This window comes from Notolepis coatsorum (genome assembly GCF_963971535.1).
Source record: "Notolepis coatsorum genome assembly, chromosome: 8".
Taxonomy (NCBI): Eukaryota; Metazoa; Chordata; class Actinopteri; order Aulopiformes; family Paralepididae; genus Notolepis; species Notolepis coatsorum.
The window spans coordinates 135,447,501-135,462,726 of record NC_140172.1 but is presented as its reverse complement, the minus strand read 5'-3'; the positions used below and the strand labels follow the sequence as shown (position 1 = coordinate 135,462,726).

The 15,226-nt window shown below is 45.2% G+C and overlaps 1 protein-coding gene across 1 annotated transcript in view; it reads left to right on the top strand.

Moving 5' to 3' along the window:
* Window positions 1-7,817, top strand: part of sipa1 (signal-induced proliferation-associated 1) — a gene marked incomplete at both ends in the record, with an annotated part of 72,445 nt that extends 64,628 nt beyond the window's left edge. The window contains 2 exons of the mRNA XM_084320555.1: window positions 791-869; window positions 7,674-7,817. Coding sequence (XP_084176681.1) covers window positions 791-869; window positions 7,674-7,817 — 223 coding nt within the window. The remainder of the gene's footprint in view (window positions 1-790; window positions 870-7,673) is intronic.
* Between the last annotated feature and the right edge of the window lie 7,409 nt (window positions 7,818-15,226).

The window sequence follows — 15,226 nt, the reverse complement described above, 5'->3', positions numbered from 1 at the left end:
ACAAAGTGCTGTACAAGTCCCACAACTAAAAAAAATGATGTCAAGTAGGGGGCCGCACAATATCATCCAGCGGGCCGCAATTGGCCCGCGGGCCACGAGTTTGAGACCCCTGACGTAGGGGTACAGTGCCTTGCTCAGTGACACTTTGACAGCACAGGGGATTGTACCTGTGACTTTTCGGACTCTCTAGCCACCGCCCCGCCATCCAAGGTGGCTCTCCAGGGGGTCCCAGGAAAATGAGCAATAGTTTAAAGGGATAGTTCAGATTTTTGGAACCCTGGCCCTATACTTACCAGTGATGGTGTTGATCAGTAGAGTCCTTTACTCTACTGTTTACTATTTACTACTGCTACTACTACTACTACTACTACTACTACTACTACTACTACTACTACTACTACTACTACTGCTGCTACTACTACTACTACTACTACTACTACTACTACTACTACTACTACTACTACTACTACTACTACTACTACTACTGCTGCTACTACTACTACTACTACTACTACTACTACTACTACTACTACTACTGCTGCTACTACTACTACTACTACTACTACAACACTACTACTACTACTGCTGCTACTACTACTACTACTACTACTACAACACTACTATTACTACTACTACTACTACTACTACTACTAATATTACTACTACTACTGCTGCTACTACTACTACTACTACTACTACTACTACTACTACTACTACTACTACTACTACTACTACTACTACTACTACTACTTCTTCTTCTACTACTTATTGTTATGGTTGTTGTCTGCAGTGACTCGCCAGGCCTCCTGGAAGAGAAGGTTTCCCAGTTGGAGTCCATGTTGAAGAACCTGCAGGACGACCTGCAAAAGGTACAGAGCTTCACATGTATGAGTCTACTACTAGCCACTATGAGTCTAGCACTAGCCACTATGAGTCTACCACTAGCCACTATGAGTCTACCACTAGCCACTATGAGTCTACTACTAGTCACTATGAGTCTACCACTAGCCACTATGAGTCTACCACTAGCCACTATGAGTCTACCACTAGCCACTATGAGTCTACTACTAGTCACTATGAGTCTACCACTAGCCACTATGAGTCTACTACTAGCCACTATAAGTCTACCACTAGCCACTATGAGTCTACCACTAGCCACTATGAGCCTACCACTAGCCACTATGAGCCTACCACTAGCCACTATGAGCCTACCACTAGTCATTATGAGTCTACTACTAGTCACTATGAGTCTACTACTAGCCACTATGAGTCTACTACTAGCCACTATGAGTCTACTACTAGTCACTATGAGTCTACTACTAGTCAATATGAGTCTACTACTAGCCACTATGAGTCTACTACTAGTCACTATGAGTCTACTACTAGCCACTATGAGCCTACTACTAGCCACAATGAGTCTACTACTAGTCACTATGAGTCTACTACTAGTCACTATGAGTCTACTACTAGCCACTATGAGTCTACTACTAGTCACCATGAGTCTACCACTAGCCACTATGAGACTACTACTAGCCACTATGAGTCTACTACTAGCCACTATGAGCCTACCACTAGCCACTATGAGCCTACTAGCCACTATGAGTCTACTACTAGCCACTATGAGTCTACCACTATTCACTATGAGTCTACTACAACCACTATGAGTCTACCACTAGCCACTATGAGTCTACTACTAGCCACTATGAGTCTACCACTAGCCACTATGAGCCTACTAGCCATTATGAGTCTACCACTAGCCACTATGAGTCTACCACTAGCCACTATGAGCCTACCACTAGTCACTATGAGCCTACCACTAGCCACTATGAGACTACTACTAGCCACTATGAGTCTATTACTAGTCACTATGAGTCTACGACTAGCCACTATGAGTCTACCACTAGCCACAATGAGCCTACTACTAGCCACCATGAGTCTACTAGCCACTATGAGTCTACCACTAGCCACTATGAGTCTACTACTAGTCACTATGAGTCTACCACTAGCCACTATGAGTCTACCACTAGCCACTATGAGTCTACCACTAGCCACTATGAGCCTACCACTAGCCACTATGAGTCTACTACTAGTCACTATGAGTCTACGACTAGCCACTATGAGTCTACCACTAGCCACTATGAGCCTACCACTAGCCACTATGAGTCTACCACTAGCCACTATGAGTCTACTACTAGCCACTATGAGTCTACTACTAGTCACCATGAGTCTACCACTAGCCACTATGAGACTACTACTAGCCACTATGAGTCTACTACTAGCCACTATGAGCCTACCACTAGCCACTATGAGCCTACTAGCCACTATGAGTCTACTACTAGCCACTATGAGTCTACCACTATTCACTATGAGTCTACTACTAGCCACTATGAGTCTACCACTAGCCACTATGAGTCTACTACTAGCCACTATGAGTCTACCACTAGCCACTATGAGCCTACTAGCCATTATGAGTCTACCACTAGCCACTATGAGTCTACCACTAGCCACTATGAGCCGACCACTAGTCACTATGAGCCTACCACTAGCCACTATGAGACTACTACTAGCCACTATGAGTCTATTACTAGTCACTATGAGTCTACGACTAGCCACTATGAGTCTACCACTAGCCACAATGAGCCTACTACTAGCCACCATGAGTCTACTAGCCACTATGAGTCTACCACTAGCCACTATGAGTCTACTACTAGTCACTATGAGTCTACCACTAGCCACTATGAGTCTACCACTAGCCACTATGAGTCTACCACTAGCCACTATGAGCCTACCACTAGCCACTATGAGTCTACTACTAGTCACTATGAGTCTACGACTAGCCACTATGAGTCTACCACTAGCCACTATGAGCCTACCACTAGCCACTATGAGTCTACCACTAGCCACTATGAGTCTACTACTAGCCACTATGAGTCTACTACTAGCCACTATGAGTCTACCACTAGTCACTCTACCACTAGCCACTATGAGTCTACTACTAGCCACTATAAGTCTACTACTATAATAATAATAATAATGACTTGGATTTATATAGCGCTCTTCATGAGACCCAGAGCGCTTCACAGAGTCCATTATTCGTTCATACACAGTCATACCGGTGGTGGTAAGCTACAATTGCAGCCAGAGCTGCCCTGAGGTCACTATGAGTCTACTACTAGTCACTATGAACCTACTAGCCACTATGAGTCTACTACTAGTCACTATGAGTCTACTACTAGCCACTATGAGTCTACTACTAGTCACTATGAACCTACTAGCCACTATGAGTCTACTACTAGTCACTATGAGTCTACTACTAGCCACTATGAGTCTACTACTAGCCACTATGAGTCTACTACTAGTCACTATGAGTCTACTACTAGCCACTATGAGTCTACTACTAGTCACTATGAACCTACTAGCCACTATGAGTCTACTACTAGTCACTATGAACCTAATAGCCACTATGAGTCTACTACTAGTCACTATGAACCTACTAGCCACTATGAGTCTACTACTAGTCACTATGAACCTACTAGCCACTATGAGTCTACTACTAGTCACTATGAACCTACTAGCCACTATGAGTCTACTACTAGTCACTATGAACCTACTAGTCACTATGAGTTTACTACTAGTCACTATGAGTCTACTACTAGTCACTATGAACCTACTAGCCACTATGAGTCTACTACTAGTCACTATGAACCTACTAGTCACTATGAGTCTACTACTAGTCACTATGAACCTACTAGCCACTATGAGTCTACTACTAGTCACTATGAACCTACTAGTCACTATGAGTTTACTACTAGTCACTATGAGTCTACTACTAGTCACTATGAGTCTACTACTAGTCACTATGAGTCTACCACTAGCCACTATGAGTCTACCACTAGCCACTATGAGTCTACCACTAGCCACTATGAGTCTACCACTAGTCACTATGAACCTACTACTAGTCACTATGAGTCTACCACTAGCCACTATGAGTCTACCACTAGTCACTATGAACCTACCACTAGCCACTATGAGCCTACTACTAGCCACTATGAGTTTACCACTAGCCACTATGAACCTACCACTAGCCACTATGAGCCTACCACTAGCCACTATGAGTCTACCACTAGCCACTATGAGTCTACCACTAGCCACTATGAGTCTACCACTAGTCACTATGAGTCTACCACTAGTCACTATGAGTCTACTACTAGTCACTATGAGTCTACCACTAGTCACTATGAGTCTACCACTAGCCACTATGAGTCTACCACTAGCCACTATGAGTCTACCACTAGCCACTATGAGTCTACCACTAGCCACTATGAGTCTACCACTAGTCACTATGAGTCTACCACTAGCCACTATGAGTCTACTACTAGTCACTATGAGTCTACTATTAGCCACTATGAGTCTACTACTAGTCACTATGAGTCTACTACTAGTCACTATGAGTAGGGATTCAATACAGTGTATTACTTTCGATGGGCAGTTGTATTAAATATGTCTGTGCCCATGTTTGATGTCATTCAGTCCTCTACCCCCACAATGCAAAGTGTCCTGCACTGTTAGCTAGTGCGTGAGCACTAATATTAGCTACCAAAGGTTACAGCTAATGCTAGCTTTCAAAGATGGTAAGGTTACCACTTATCAAGCATTAAACCTAACATTAGCTAATGCTAAATATTTTCAACATTTCCTGGCTGTAGTATTTGCTAGTAGCTGATTGAAATGGAAACTGTGCTGCATTGCACTATGGGGAATGCTGTCAAACGCAGAGGCAGACATCATTTGATAGTTGCCCATTACATAGCCTACTGTACATATACCCTACAGCCAGTGCATACACATTTTGATAGCATTTAGGCTTCATTTACATGAAGATATGCCAGCATCAAAGAAACAAGCATGTGCGTTCTGTCTCCAGGTACCTGCAATATCTTACTAGATCTCAACGTTTTTCTAAGGACAAGAAGTAAACTAAATGCAAGAGCATTTGCAAGAATAATAGTAGCTAATAATAACAAAAACAGTGAGGAGAGAAAATGCTTCATGTTTAATAGTATTTCTAGACACATTCAGGGAATGGTATTGTGACCTTGGATAAGCTACTTAAAGGTGCTGTAAGTGGTATTATATTTTATTAAAATAAGTGTTAAATAGCTCTACATTCAGACAGCCATCACTGATGTAGAGTGTCTGGTCAGTAACATGGGTCTCCCAGTCCCTCCACTCTGCAGTAAACAGCCATCACTGATATAGATTGTCTGGTCAGTAACATGGGTCTCTCAGTCCCTCTGCTCTGCAGTAAACAGCCATCACTGATATAGAGTGTCTGGTCAGTAACATGGGTCTCCCAGTCCCTCCACTCTGCAGTAAACAGCCATCACTGATATAGAGTGTCTGGTCAGTAACATGGGTCTCTCAGTCCCTTCACTCTGCAGTAAACAGCCATCACTGATATAGAGTGTCTGGTCAGTAACATGAGTCTCTCAGTCCCTCCGCTCTGCAGTAAACAGCCATCACTGATATAGATTGTCTGGTCAGTAACATGGGTCTCCCAGTCCCTCCACTCTGCAGTAAACAGCCATCACTGATATAGAGTGTCTGGTCAGTAACATGGGTCTCCCAGTCCCTCTACTCTGCAGTAAACAGCCATCACTGATATAGATTGTCTGGTCAGTAACATGGGTCTCACAGTCCCTCTGCTCTGCAGTAAACAGCCATCACTGATATAGAGTGTCTGGTCAGTAACATGGGTCTCCCAGTCCCTCCACTCTGCAGTAAACAGCCATCACTGATATAGATTGTCTGGTCAGTAACATGGGTCTCCCAGTCCCTCTGCTCTGCAGTAAACAGCCATCACTGATATAGAGTGTCTGGTCAGTAACATGGGTCTCCCAGTCCCTCCACTCTGCAGTAAACACTATATATCAGTGATGGCTGTTTACTGCAGAGTGGAGGGACTGGGAGACCCATGTTACTGACCAGACACTCTATATCAGTGATGGCTGTTTACTGCAGAGCAGGAGGGACTGGGAGACCCATGTTACTGACCAGACACTCTATATCAGTGATGGCTGTCGGAATGTAGAGCTATTATTTTAACACCTAGACCAGTTATTTTAACAAAGAAAATACTGTACCACATACAGCACCTTTAACTTGCTCGCTACATAAAGCCACTTTCTGAAACATTACGGTTGCCTCATTTTAGCCCGTGTGCAATTTGGAATCAGGGAAAGGTCTCCGGGGGTAAGTCCTGGAAGAAAGCACACGGTGTAGGACGCCCCGCCTGCGTGTTCGGTCTCCGTCGCAGAGTGCTTTCATCCAGAATGTCCCTTGACCCCCCCCCCCCCAACAAAAAGAGGCGCGCAATGACATTTTTGTCTTAGGGAACTCCCATGTGACTGCCAGACCAGGGTCTGTTTGCATAGCTACATCATAAACATTCATTCATCACCTTAGCACGCTAGCAGAAAAGCACAACGGTGCTAGAATGGTGTTTCTTTGCAATTGTGAACTTAAACTTGAGCTTTGAGTTCAACACAAAGCCACGGGTAAAGAAGACAAGCAATTTCTCATATATAATGTTCCACTCGTTCAAGAATCATGTCAGTTATTCATCATATAATGTTCCACTTGTTCTAGAATCACTGACTAGCTCAAGGTTAAGCTCACAAGCGCCAAAGAAACACCATTCTAGCACTGTTGTGCTTTTCTGCTAGCGTGCTAAGGTAATGAATGAATTTACTTTACTTTGCCCATGACAGTAAGCTATCCTGTGTCAGTGTATTAGAGCTGGCATAGAGGTTCCCCAGAGTGTTGTGATATGATTATGTCATTGTGCTATACTGCTCGATCAAATTCATAATGCATCTGTGTCAATCTCCAGACCTTTACTTTGAAGGCAAAACTTCTCCACAGGAAGTCTTACTTAAGCTTTTAATCAACCTAGCTTGTGACACAGCTAACGGTTCAGTACCGACGCAGATTCAAATTGATTCACTATCACTGCGACGCCGCGCACAGTGTGATAAGCGGCTAAGACGTCCCGCCGACTGAAAAGAAGGACCCCGGTCAGATCGGGTAGCGGCGGAAAATAGCCGAAGCTCAATAACTTACTCAGTCAAACGAGACCTGGTTAATACGGTTTATAATTAATTATTATCAATACAAAATAGTCCGAGTTAGACTGGCTGACTCTCAACCCAGTGTTTAGCTTGGACACCCGGGAGAAGAGACAGAGCCCCCGCCAACATCTTTCAACATCTTTATACCTACAAAACTGAAATGGGTGGGGGGCGGGCCATAGGTATAGGGGGTGTCATGACATTTTGGGGACAGGTGGGGGAGGGTTTGTTGTTGGGGTTAAGAATGAGGGATGGGGGGTAGGAAGGGAAGATGGGTGAGGGAGGCTTGTCTTCCGCAGTGACTCAGTCCCGATGTGCATGTCTGTCTGTGCTGTAGGTGGGGACCTGTTCTGCCCGGGAACCCCTGGAGGAGCCACAAGAACCCCTGGGGGTCCCTGGTCGGACCCCACTTTGGGAGCCCCTGGTCTGAGAGATGTCTTCTTGTTGTTGTCGTTGTGTGTCGTCGTCGTTGTCGTTTGTACGCGTCCCCCCCCTCCCCCCCTCCCCCCTCCCCCCCCCCCCCCCCCCCCCCCCCCCCCCCAGGAGAAGGAGGACAAGGTGCAGCTCCAGGCGGAGGTGCAGAGTCTGCGTCAGAACAACCAGCGGCTCCAGGAGGAGTCTCAGAGCACCGTGGCGCGGCTCATCAAGGTCACCGAGCTGCTCTGTAACGTCAACAAGCCCTGCTAGCCCCGCCCTGCTAGCCCCGCCCCTGCTAGCCCCCGCCCCCCCGCCGCGCGCACACACACGCACACTCGTGATAAACATGCCAAACACTTGAATTGCATTCCATTCCATAACCAGCGCATTTTACTGTGTACAAATACATTCGCAGGCCAATAGACATTTCCCCACTTAGTTACAGCCATTACATGAAATGAAACAGACACACACACACACACACACACACACACACAAACCCCAATATCTCCTGCATCGTTTCCATGAACAGTATGAGCACTCGGTGCTGAGCCCTGGGCTGCCTGTACGAGGAGCCAGACCCCACCCTCTCACAGAGCCACGGCGTGTGTGTGTGTGTGTGTGTGTGTGTGTGTGTGTGTGTGTGTGTGTGTGTGTGCGCGTGCGTGCGCGTGCGTGTGTGTGTGTGTTGCTGCATCCTCTTCACATACTCGACAAGTCGGGGCTCAAACAGCACTTGCATTAAAAAAAAGTAGCCATTAAGATTGAGAGACACTGTATAGCATGTTTGGTGGCGTTACTATCTGAAATGACCAAAAGTGTATATATATATATATAAATATATATATATATATATACTTGACCTGTAAGGTATGTGAACAGCAGCTCCTCTCTCGCCTGCTCGGGGCTTTAGTGCACGCAGGCAGCTTCCGCTTCAGAGGATGGAGCGACGCTGACTCCGCCTCCACGCTCCTGTCACGCTGACTCGCCTCCACGCTCCTGTCACACTGACTCCGCCTCCACGCTCCTGTCACGCTGACTCCGCCTCCACGCTCCTGTCACGCTGACTCCGCCTCCACGCTCCTGTTCAAGAGGAAGGTCCATCAAACCCAGTATTATTATTCAGAGACATTTTTAACTGGGTTTTAGAGACCCCCACCCCCCCCCCCCGGGCTTCTAGACACGTCATTCGGATTGTCAGCGACAGAAATGGACTGAAAATGGAAATATGTGTGAATAAGAGTATCAAGGGAGATATGGAAAAGGGATGTACCTCTCTTTGAAGGGAGAGAAGGACTTTGCCAGCTTCCATGCTGGTTGTCTGTGCAGTGGTAGCCATTTAGAAGCCCCCCCCCAACACCCCCACCCCCTCCTGTGTTTCTGGAATATTGTAAAGTACAACTGAGGAGGTATTACTCCTGTACTCTGACGCCAAACGCACGTCTCTCAAAACGTCCACTTGAGTATCCCTCGTACTTGCGACGGCTGAAAAGATGACAACAAATACTCTGGTATTTCCAATCCAGGATTGGGGCAATAATAATAGAGCATTAGTACGAGGACTTTCTACGGTGGCTAACGTCTGTAGCTGTTCTCAAAAAAATTTAAAATAAAAAAATAAAAAAATCCTATCTACTGTAGCAGCCACACTGTATACGTGCTCCCCCTGCTGGGCTGAACCACATCAGGCTATAGTCTAGCTTTAGTATATTTAATATAGTATATTAGTATATTTAAATATGCTTTTGTGTTTCGGCAAAATGTCTATACACTGACTATTTCGGGTGTCTGTTTAGTGCGGCTGTGGTTATCAGGACCGTCGCTGGTGCCGGTCGGAAACATTCCGTCCCAGTTGGTGCATTTTGTTTTGTGTATTTTTGTGTTCTCCTTCTTGCACTTTTTTTGGGGGGGGGGGGGGGGGGGGGGGGGTGGTATAATCAGCACTGGAAGAGGGTTATGTGCTTTTATGAGCCTGCCCCGGGTCCTGTCTTTGTGAGCCTGTCCCGGGTCCTGTCTTTGTGAGCCTGTCCCGGGTCCTCTCTTTATGAGCCTGCCCCGGGTCCTGTCTTTATGAGCCTGCCCCGGGTCCTGTCTTTATGAGCCTGCCCCGGGTCCTGTCTTTATGAGCCTGCCCCGGGTCCTGTCTTTATGAGCCTGCCCCGGGTCCTGTCTTTATGAGCCTGCCCCGGGTCCTGTCTTTATGAGCCTGTCCCGGGTCCTGTCTTTATGAGCCTGTCCCGGGTCCTCTCTTTATGAGCCTGTCCGGGTCCTGTCTTTGCTTGAGATGTGAAAGTGGATTTGATCTCATCCGTCACTCGTACCTTTACCTCCACGTTTGCTGCTGACGGCGCCAATAACGTATCCTCACCGCGCGACCGCAGGAGAGACAGACCCCTCCTCGCGCGCTGCGCTCTCGCTCTCTCCGGTGCCAACGAACGCCCCCCCCCCCCCCCCCCCCCCCCCCCCCCCCCAGGCAGCTGCTCTCCCGCCCGAAACCCCCTCAACGGACCTGACTCGTACCGCTCTCGCACGCGCGCAAAACGAAAGGGGGCGGGGTAGGAAAAATAAAAGGGGATTGCCAACAAATCGTCACTCATCCCCGTTACCGGACTCATCACCGTTACTGGACTCTCTCAAAATGCTCTTGTTTGTTGTATACACTCTTTAGGGAGAAAAAAAGAAAAGAAAAAAATTCCTCTTGTAATTTAATTTTAGAGTCACTGTGAATACCTGGTACCAGCATATTAAGATACAGTATATTCAGATTAAATTATGGAATCGAAACTTTATCAATTATGTGAAGATAATATGTACAGTTGAATGGTTTTCCGTGTTACTTTTGCGAGTCGGGTGGTGGTGTAGTTTGCCCGCTCTTGCAGGACGATTATGCAGGCAGGTGTGTGACCGTGGTCACGTGCCGTTCCGGCGGTCTGACCGACGGTGTCCGCGGTGGACCCTCGTGATCAGGGCCAGAACGGAACCGCCGGCCGCGGCTGGTCGGTCCATCCGTCCACTTTGGTAGGAAGACAAAGCGTCTTCGTGTTTGAAAACCACATTGGCTGCTGAGGAATTGAATTTAGCTGGTTGGAATGCGGAGTCCATTATTAGTCACTGTGGCTGGTTGATGAAAAGAGAAGAAAAAAGATGAAAGAGAAAGGTTTTCTGCCTGCTCATGTGTTCCAGGCTGGAGCGTCGTAAGAAGACCTGTTTTTACTGTGTTCTGTATAGTTGCTTAGATTGTAGGGGGTGGAGCAAGCATGAGAATGTGCCAAGCAACTTCCAAACTCCCCTTCTGTATGTGTGTATGTATAAAACATGTAACTTATTAATCATGCAAATGTGTCTTTCCTTGTTAGCACTCATCAACACTCAATAAAGGCAGAGGTCCGAAAGAGTACATTTAAATGTTAGCTCTTCACGTCAACACTCAATAAGGGCAGAGGTCCGAAAGAGTACTTTTAAATGTTAGCTCTTCACGTCAACACTTAATAAGGGCAGAGGTCCGAAAGAGTACTTTTAAATGTTAGCTCTTCACGTCAACACTCAATAAGGGCAGAAGTCCGAAGAGTACTTTTAAATGCCAGTGCTTTTATTTCAAATTTTTTTTGGTGTTTCCCCGACTTTTACTTGAGTATATTCTAGTTTGGGACATAGACTAGCAGTGAGTGCAGTGAGATCTATCAGTTGCCATAAAGACATTTCAAAGTAATTTTTTACTTTACTAGCTTTGACGTGAATGTGACCCACCACCGTCTCTTCTGTCTTGCAGAGGCTGTAGCTCAGTTTTAAAGCTAGAGTGATATACCACCCGGTATATTAAACTAGAGACCTTGACGAATTCATCGATAGCAATCATATCATGCTAGCTTACTGCTAAAGGGGATAAATATTGCCCAAATGTAAGCAACATTTTGACGTGAAGAATTGGCATGGTCCCTTGACCTTTGACCTCAAGGTATCTTAATGACAATAAGTCGGCTGATCTCACTTACAATATGTAAAAGTACTAATCAATCACAGGAAAGATGTTACATTATTGTATGTTATGTTATAGCCATAAGTAATATAGTATTACGTACTTTTTTATTTTTTTTACTTTTTGAGTTCCCCTGCTGGGGAATGAGCCTGAGGCACCTGCACTAGAAGTGCATTTACCTCGAGACGCACCGAGCTAACGCTAACGTCACCAAACTACACCCCCTCTCTGCCTATACCTCGAGACGCACCGAGCTAACGCTAACGTCACCAAACTACATCCCCTCTTTGCCTTTACCGGGAGACTACCGAGACGCACAGAGCTAACACTAACATCACCAAACTACACCCCATCTCTGCCTTTACCTGGAGACTACCGAGACGCACCGAGCTAACACTAACGTCACCAAACTACACCCCTCTCTGTCTTTACCTCGAGACGCACCGAGCTAACGCTAATGTCACCAAACTACACCCCCTCTCTGCCTTTACCTCGAGACTAACAAGACGCACCGAGCTAACGCTAACGTCACCAAACTACACCCCCTCTCTGCCTTTACCTGGAGACTACCGAGACGCACCGAGCTAATGCTAGCGTCACCAAACTACACCCCCTCTGCCTTTACCTCGAGACGCAGCGAGCTAACGCTAACGTCACCAAACTACACCCCCTCTCTGCCTTTACCTGGAGACTACCGAGACGCACCGAGCTAACACTAACGTCACCAAACTACACCCCCTCTCTGCCTTTACCCCGAGACGCACCGAGCTAACGCTAACGTCACCAAACTACACCCCCTCTCTGCCTTTAGCTCGAGACTACCGAGACGCACCGAGCTAACGCTAACGTCACCAAACTACACCCCCTCTCTGCCTTTACCTCGAGACTACCGAGACGCACCGAGCTAACACTAACATCACCAAACTACACTCCCTCTCTGCCTTTACCCCGAGACGCACCGAGCTAACGCTAACGTCACCAACTACACCCCCTGGCTCTGCCTTTACCTCGAGACTACCGAGACGCACCGAGCTAACGCTAATGCCACCAAACTACACCCCTCTCTGCTCTCTCAGCAGGTATCACCACCCGGTGCCACATTAATAATAATGATAACTTTATTTATATAGCACCATTCATACGGATTGCAGCTTTACAGTGCTTTACACAAAAAACTAAACAAAAGGATAATAAAAAAGTATAATAATAATAATAATAATAATAATAATAATAATAATAATAATAATAATAATAATAATAATAATAATAATAATAATAATAATAGCTAAATTAGACAGTAAACAATAAGGGAATACATTTTATAACAGAAAAATAAGACATTAAAAAATAACAAATTAAATTATGAAAACGACAATAAAATATGTAGGTAAAGATAATAGGAATAAAGACAATAAAATAAAGATAATAATTCATTTAAAAGCTTTTGGAGCTGTTTTTACAACCGAGTCTGCTGTCCTAATGACCTGTGGAGAGTGTTCCAAGTGTCGGGCGTAGTAGCTGAAAGCACTCCCACCTCTTTCTATGTTTTTTTTTTACAATGGGCAGGAGGTCAAATGCTAACTAGCATTTGTATGTATTTGTATTCACCTTTTATAGCAGAGCTATATCCTAGACAATGGCAACTGTGTTTTTGCTTTGCAGTTCCAGGTAATTTGATTGAATTAGGTTTTACAGCAGATTCTTAAGAACAGCATCAGTAAGAGGCATAAATACACTTATCCCCCCAATGAATAGAGTCGCCTCAGAGTTTTCCAAATTGCTTAATGGAGTTTAAAAGATGAGGAAGTGAAGACGTCCAGATAAGAGTTTAAAAGATGAGGAAGTAAAAGTAAAAATAAATATAGTCACAATATATAATCTAAAATTTAATCTAATCTAATATATATAATCTAAAAATGCTAAATATATGCTCTGGCTGCATGTTCTCTTGTGTCTTGTACACATGGCCAACAGCTGCAGCGTGTGATCAGAAAACATTGGTGAGAGACAGCACCCCCTAGCTGGTCTTGTAATGGGAACAGGCCAGACCTGTCATAAGACTGCTGACTGTAGGGTCCAGGGAGGTATATGGCGTTTCAATCAATGAAATAAATTTCCTTGAAATGCCTTTTCAGCACCTAGGGAAATCATGGTCAAATGAATGTTTTTAGCATCATGATGTGTAAATGGGGCATTTATATAACAGCTTTTATCCAAAGCGCTTTACAATTTGTTCCTCACATTTTACCCATTCACTCACACATTCACACACAGACAGCGGAGGCAACCATGCAAGGTGCCAACCTGCTCATTGGGAGCAATTAAGGGTTAAGTGTCTTGCTCAAGGACACTTCGACACGCTGCCCGGGAGGAGCAGTTATTGAACCAGAAACCTCCGGATTACCAGACGACTGCACTACCTCCCGAGCCACTTTCGCCCAATAGGTGAACAGGTTAAGTAGCTGGCATACATTGAAAACGGTGGTGTAGTGGTTAACACTGTCGCCAGGTTGCCGCGTTGCCAAGTACCCAGCTGGGGTATCTCCCGGGCCTTTCTGTCTGGAGTTTGCTCCCGGCTGCCCTTGAGGGGAAGGATGACGGATGGGGAAAAGTGCAGAGAGACATTTCATCTGCAACTCAGTGTGTGTGTGTGTTCCTCTGTGTCGCCCATCTCGCATGTGTGTGTGGTCATCTGCATGACCAGGGATGAAGCCTGTTTGATTGGGGTGTATATTTAATTTAATTTCAAACCTTTATTTCAACTCGTGAGACAACGAGGTTACCCTCATTTACAGCAACGACAAGCTTACAAAACAAGACACGGTTTATCAGCAATTTCATAAATATAGGCACAATAAATAAGAATAAACAATAAAAACTCAGCTAAGACAGTTACAAGTCGACACACAGTGGTCGTAGATCATACTTTTAAATGCAGAAAAAGAAGGAAGAACCCTCAAGGGTCATGAGAGAAGCAACCTGTTTAGCTTTTTCACTATGAATTGAAAATGGGGGACCCTGGTGTAAACAAGACAAACGTCTTTCTCTGGTCTGCATCCCCTTAACAATTGTGTGTACGCAATTGGCCTGTAGGGGAGCATTGGTTTCATCCCTATCCTTTTTGGAAGAGAAGACAATGTTAAAGTCATACTGAATGGAGCAAAAGGCCTTTCGCGCACAAGCAACAAGGGAGCTATAGTTTTACATTTTACTTTCAATACATATGATGTGCCTGATATTCTAAACCAGCTAAATAAGTACTATGAAACTATGAAGTACTATAGCTCAGATTATTATTCAAGAACAAGAAGAAACCACAATTACTCCAATATTTGCGAGCTTTTTTGTTTGGATGCATGAAGGTGTTGTAAGTGAAGAAGAAGACAGAGAAGATTAAAACATAATTTATTTTAGGAATTATCAAAAGACCACTGCCTCTGGGACCAGATATACAGTAGGTACCTCTGCTGGTCTACCCTCACCAGACCTGTGTCTCCTGTCTTCCTCTCAGCCTTCCTATACTGTCTCAATAAAGAACCTTCTCTACTCTGTCTCCCTCTCTGCCTTCCTACTGTCTCAATAAAGAACCTTCTCTACTCTGTCTCCCTCTCAGCCTTCCTACTGTCTCAATAAAGAACCTTCTCTCCTGTGTCTCTCCTACTCTGTCTCCCTCTCAGCCTTCCTACTATCTCAATAAAGAACC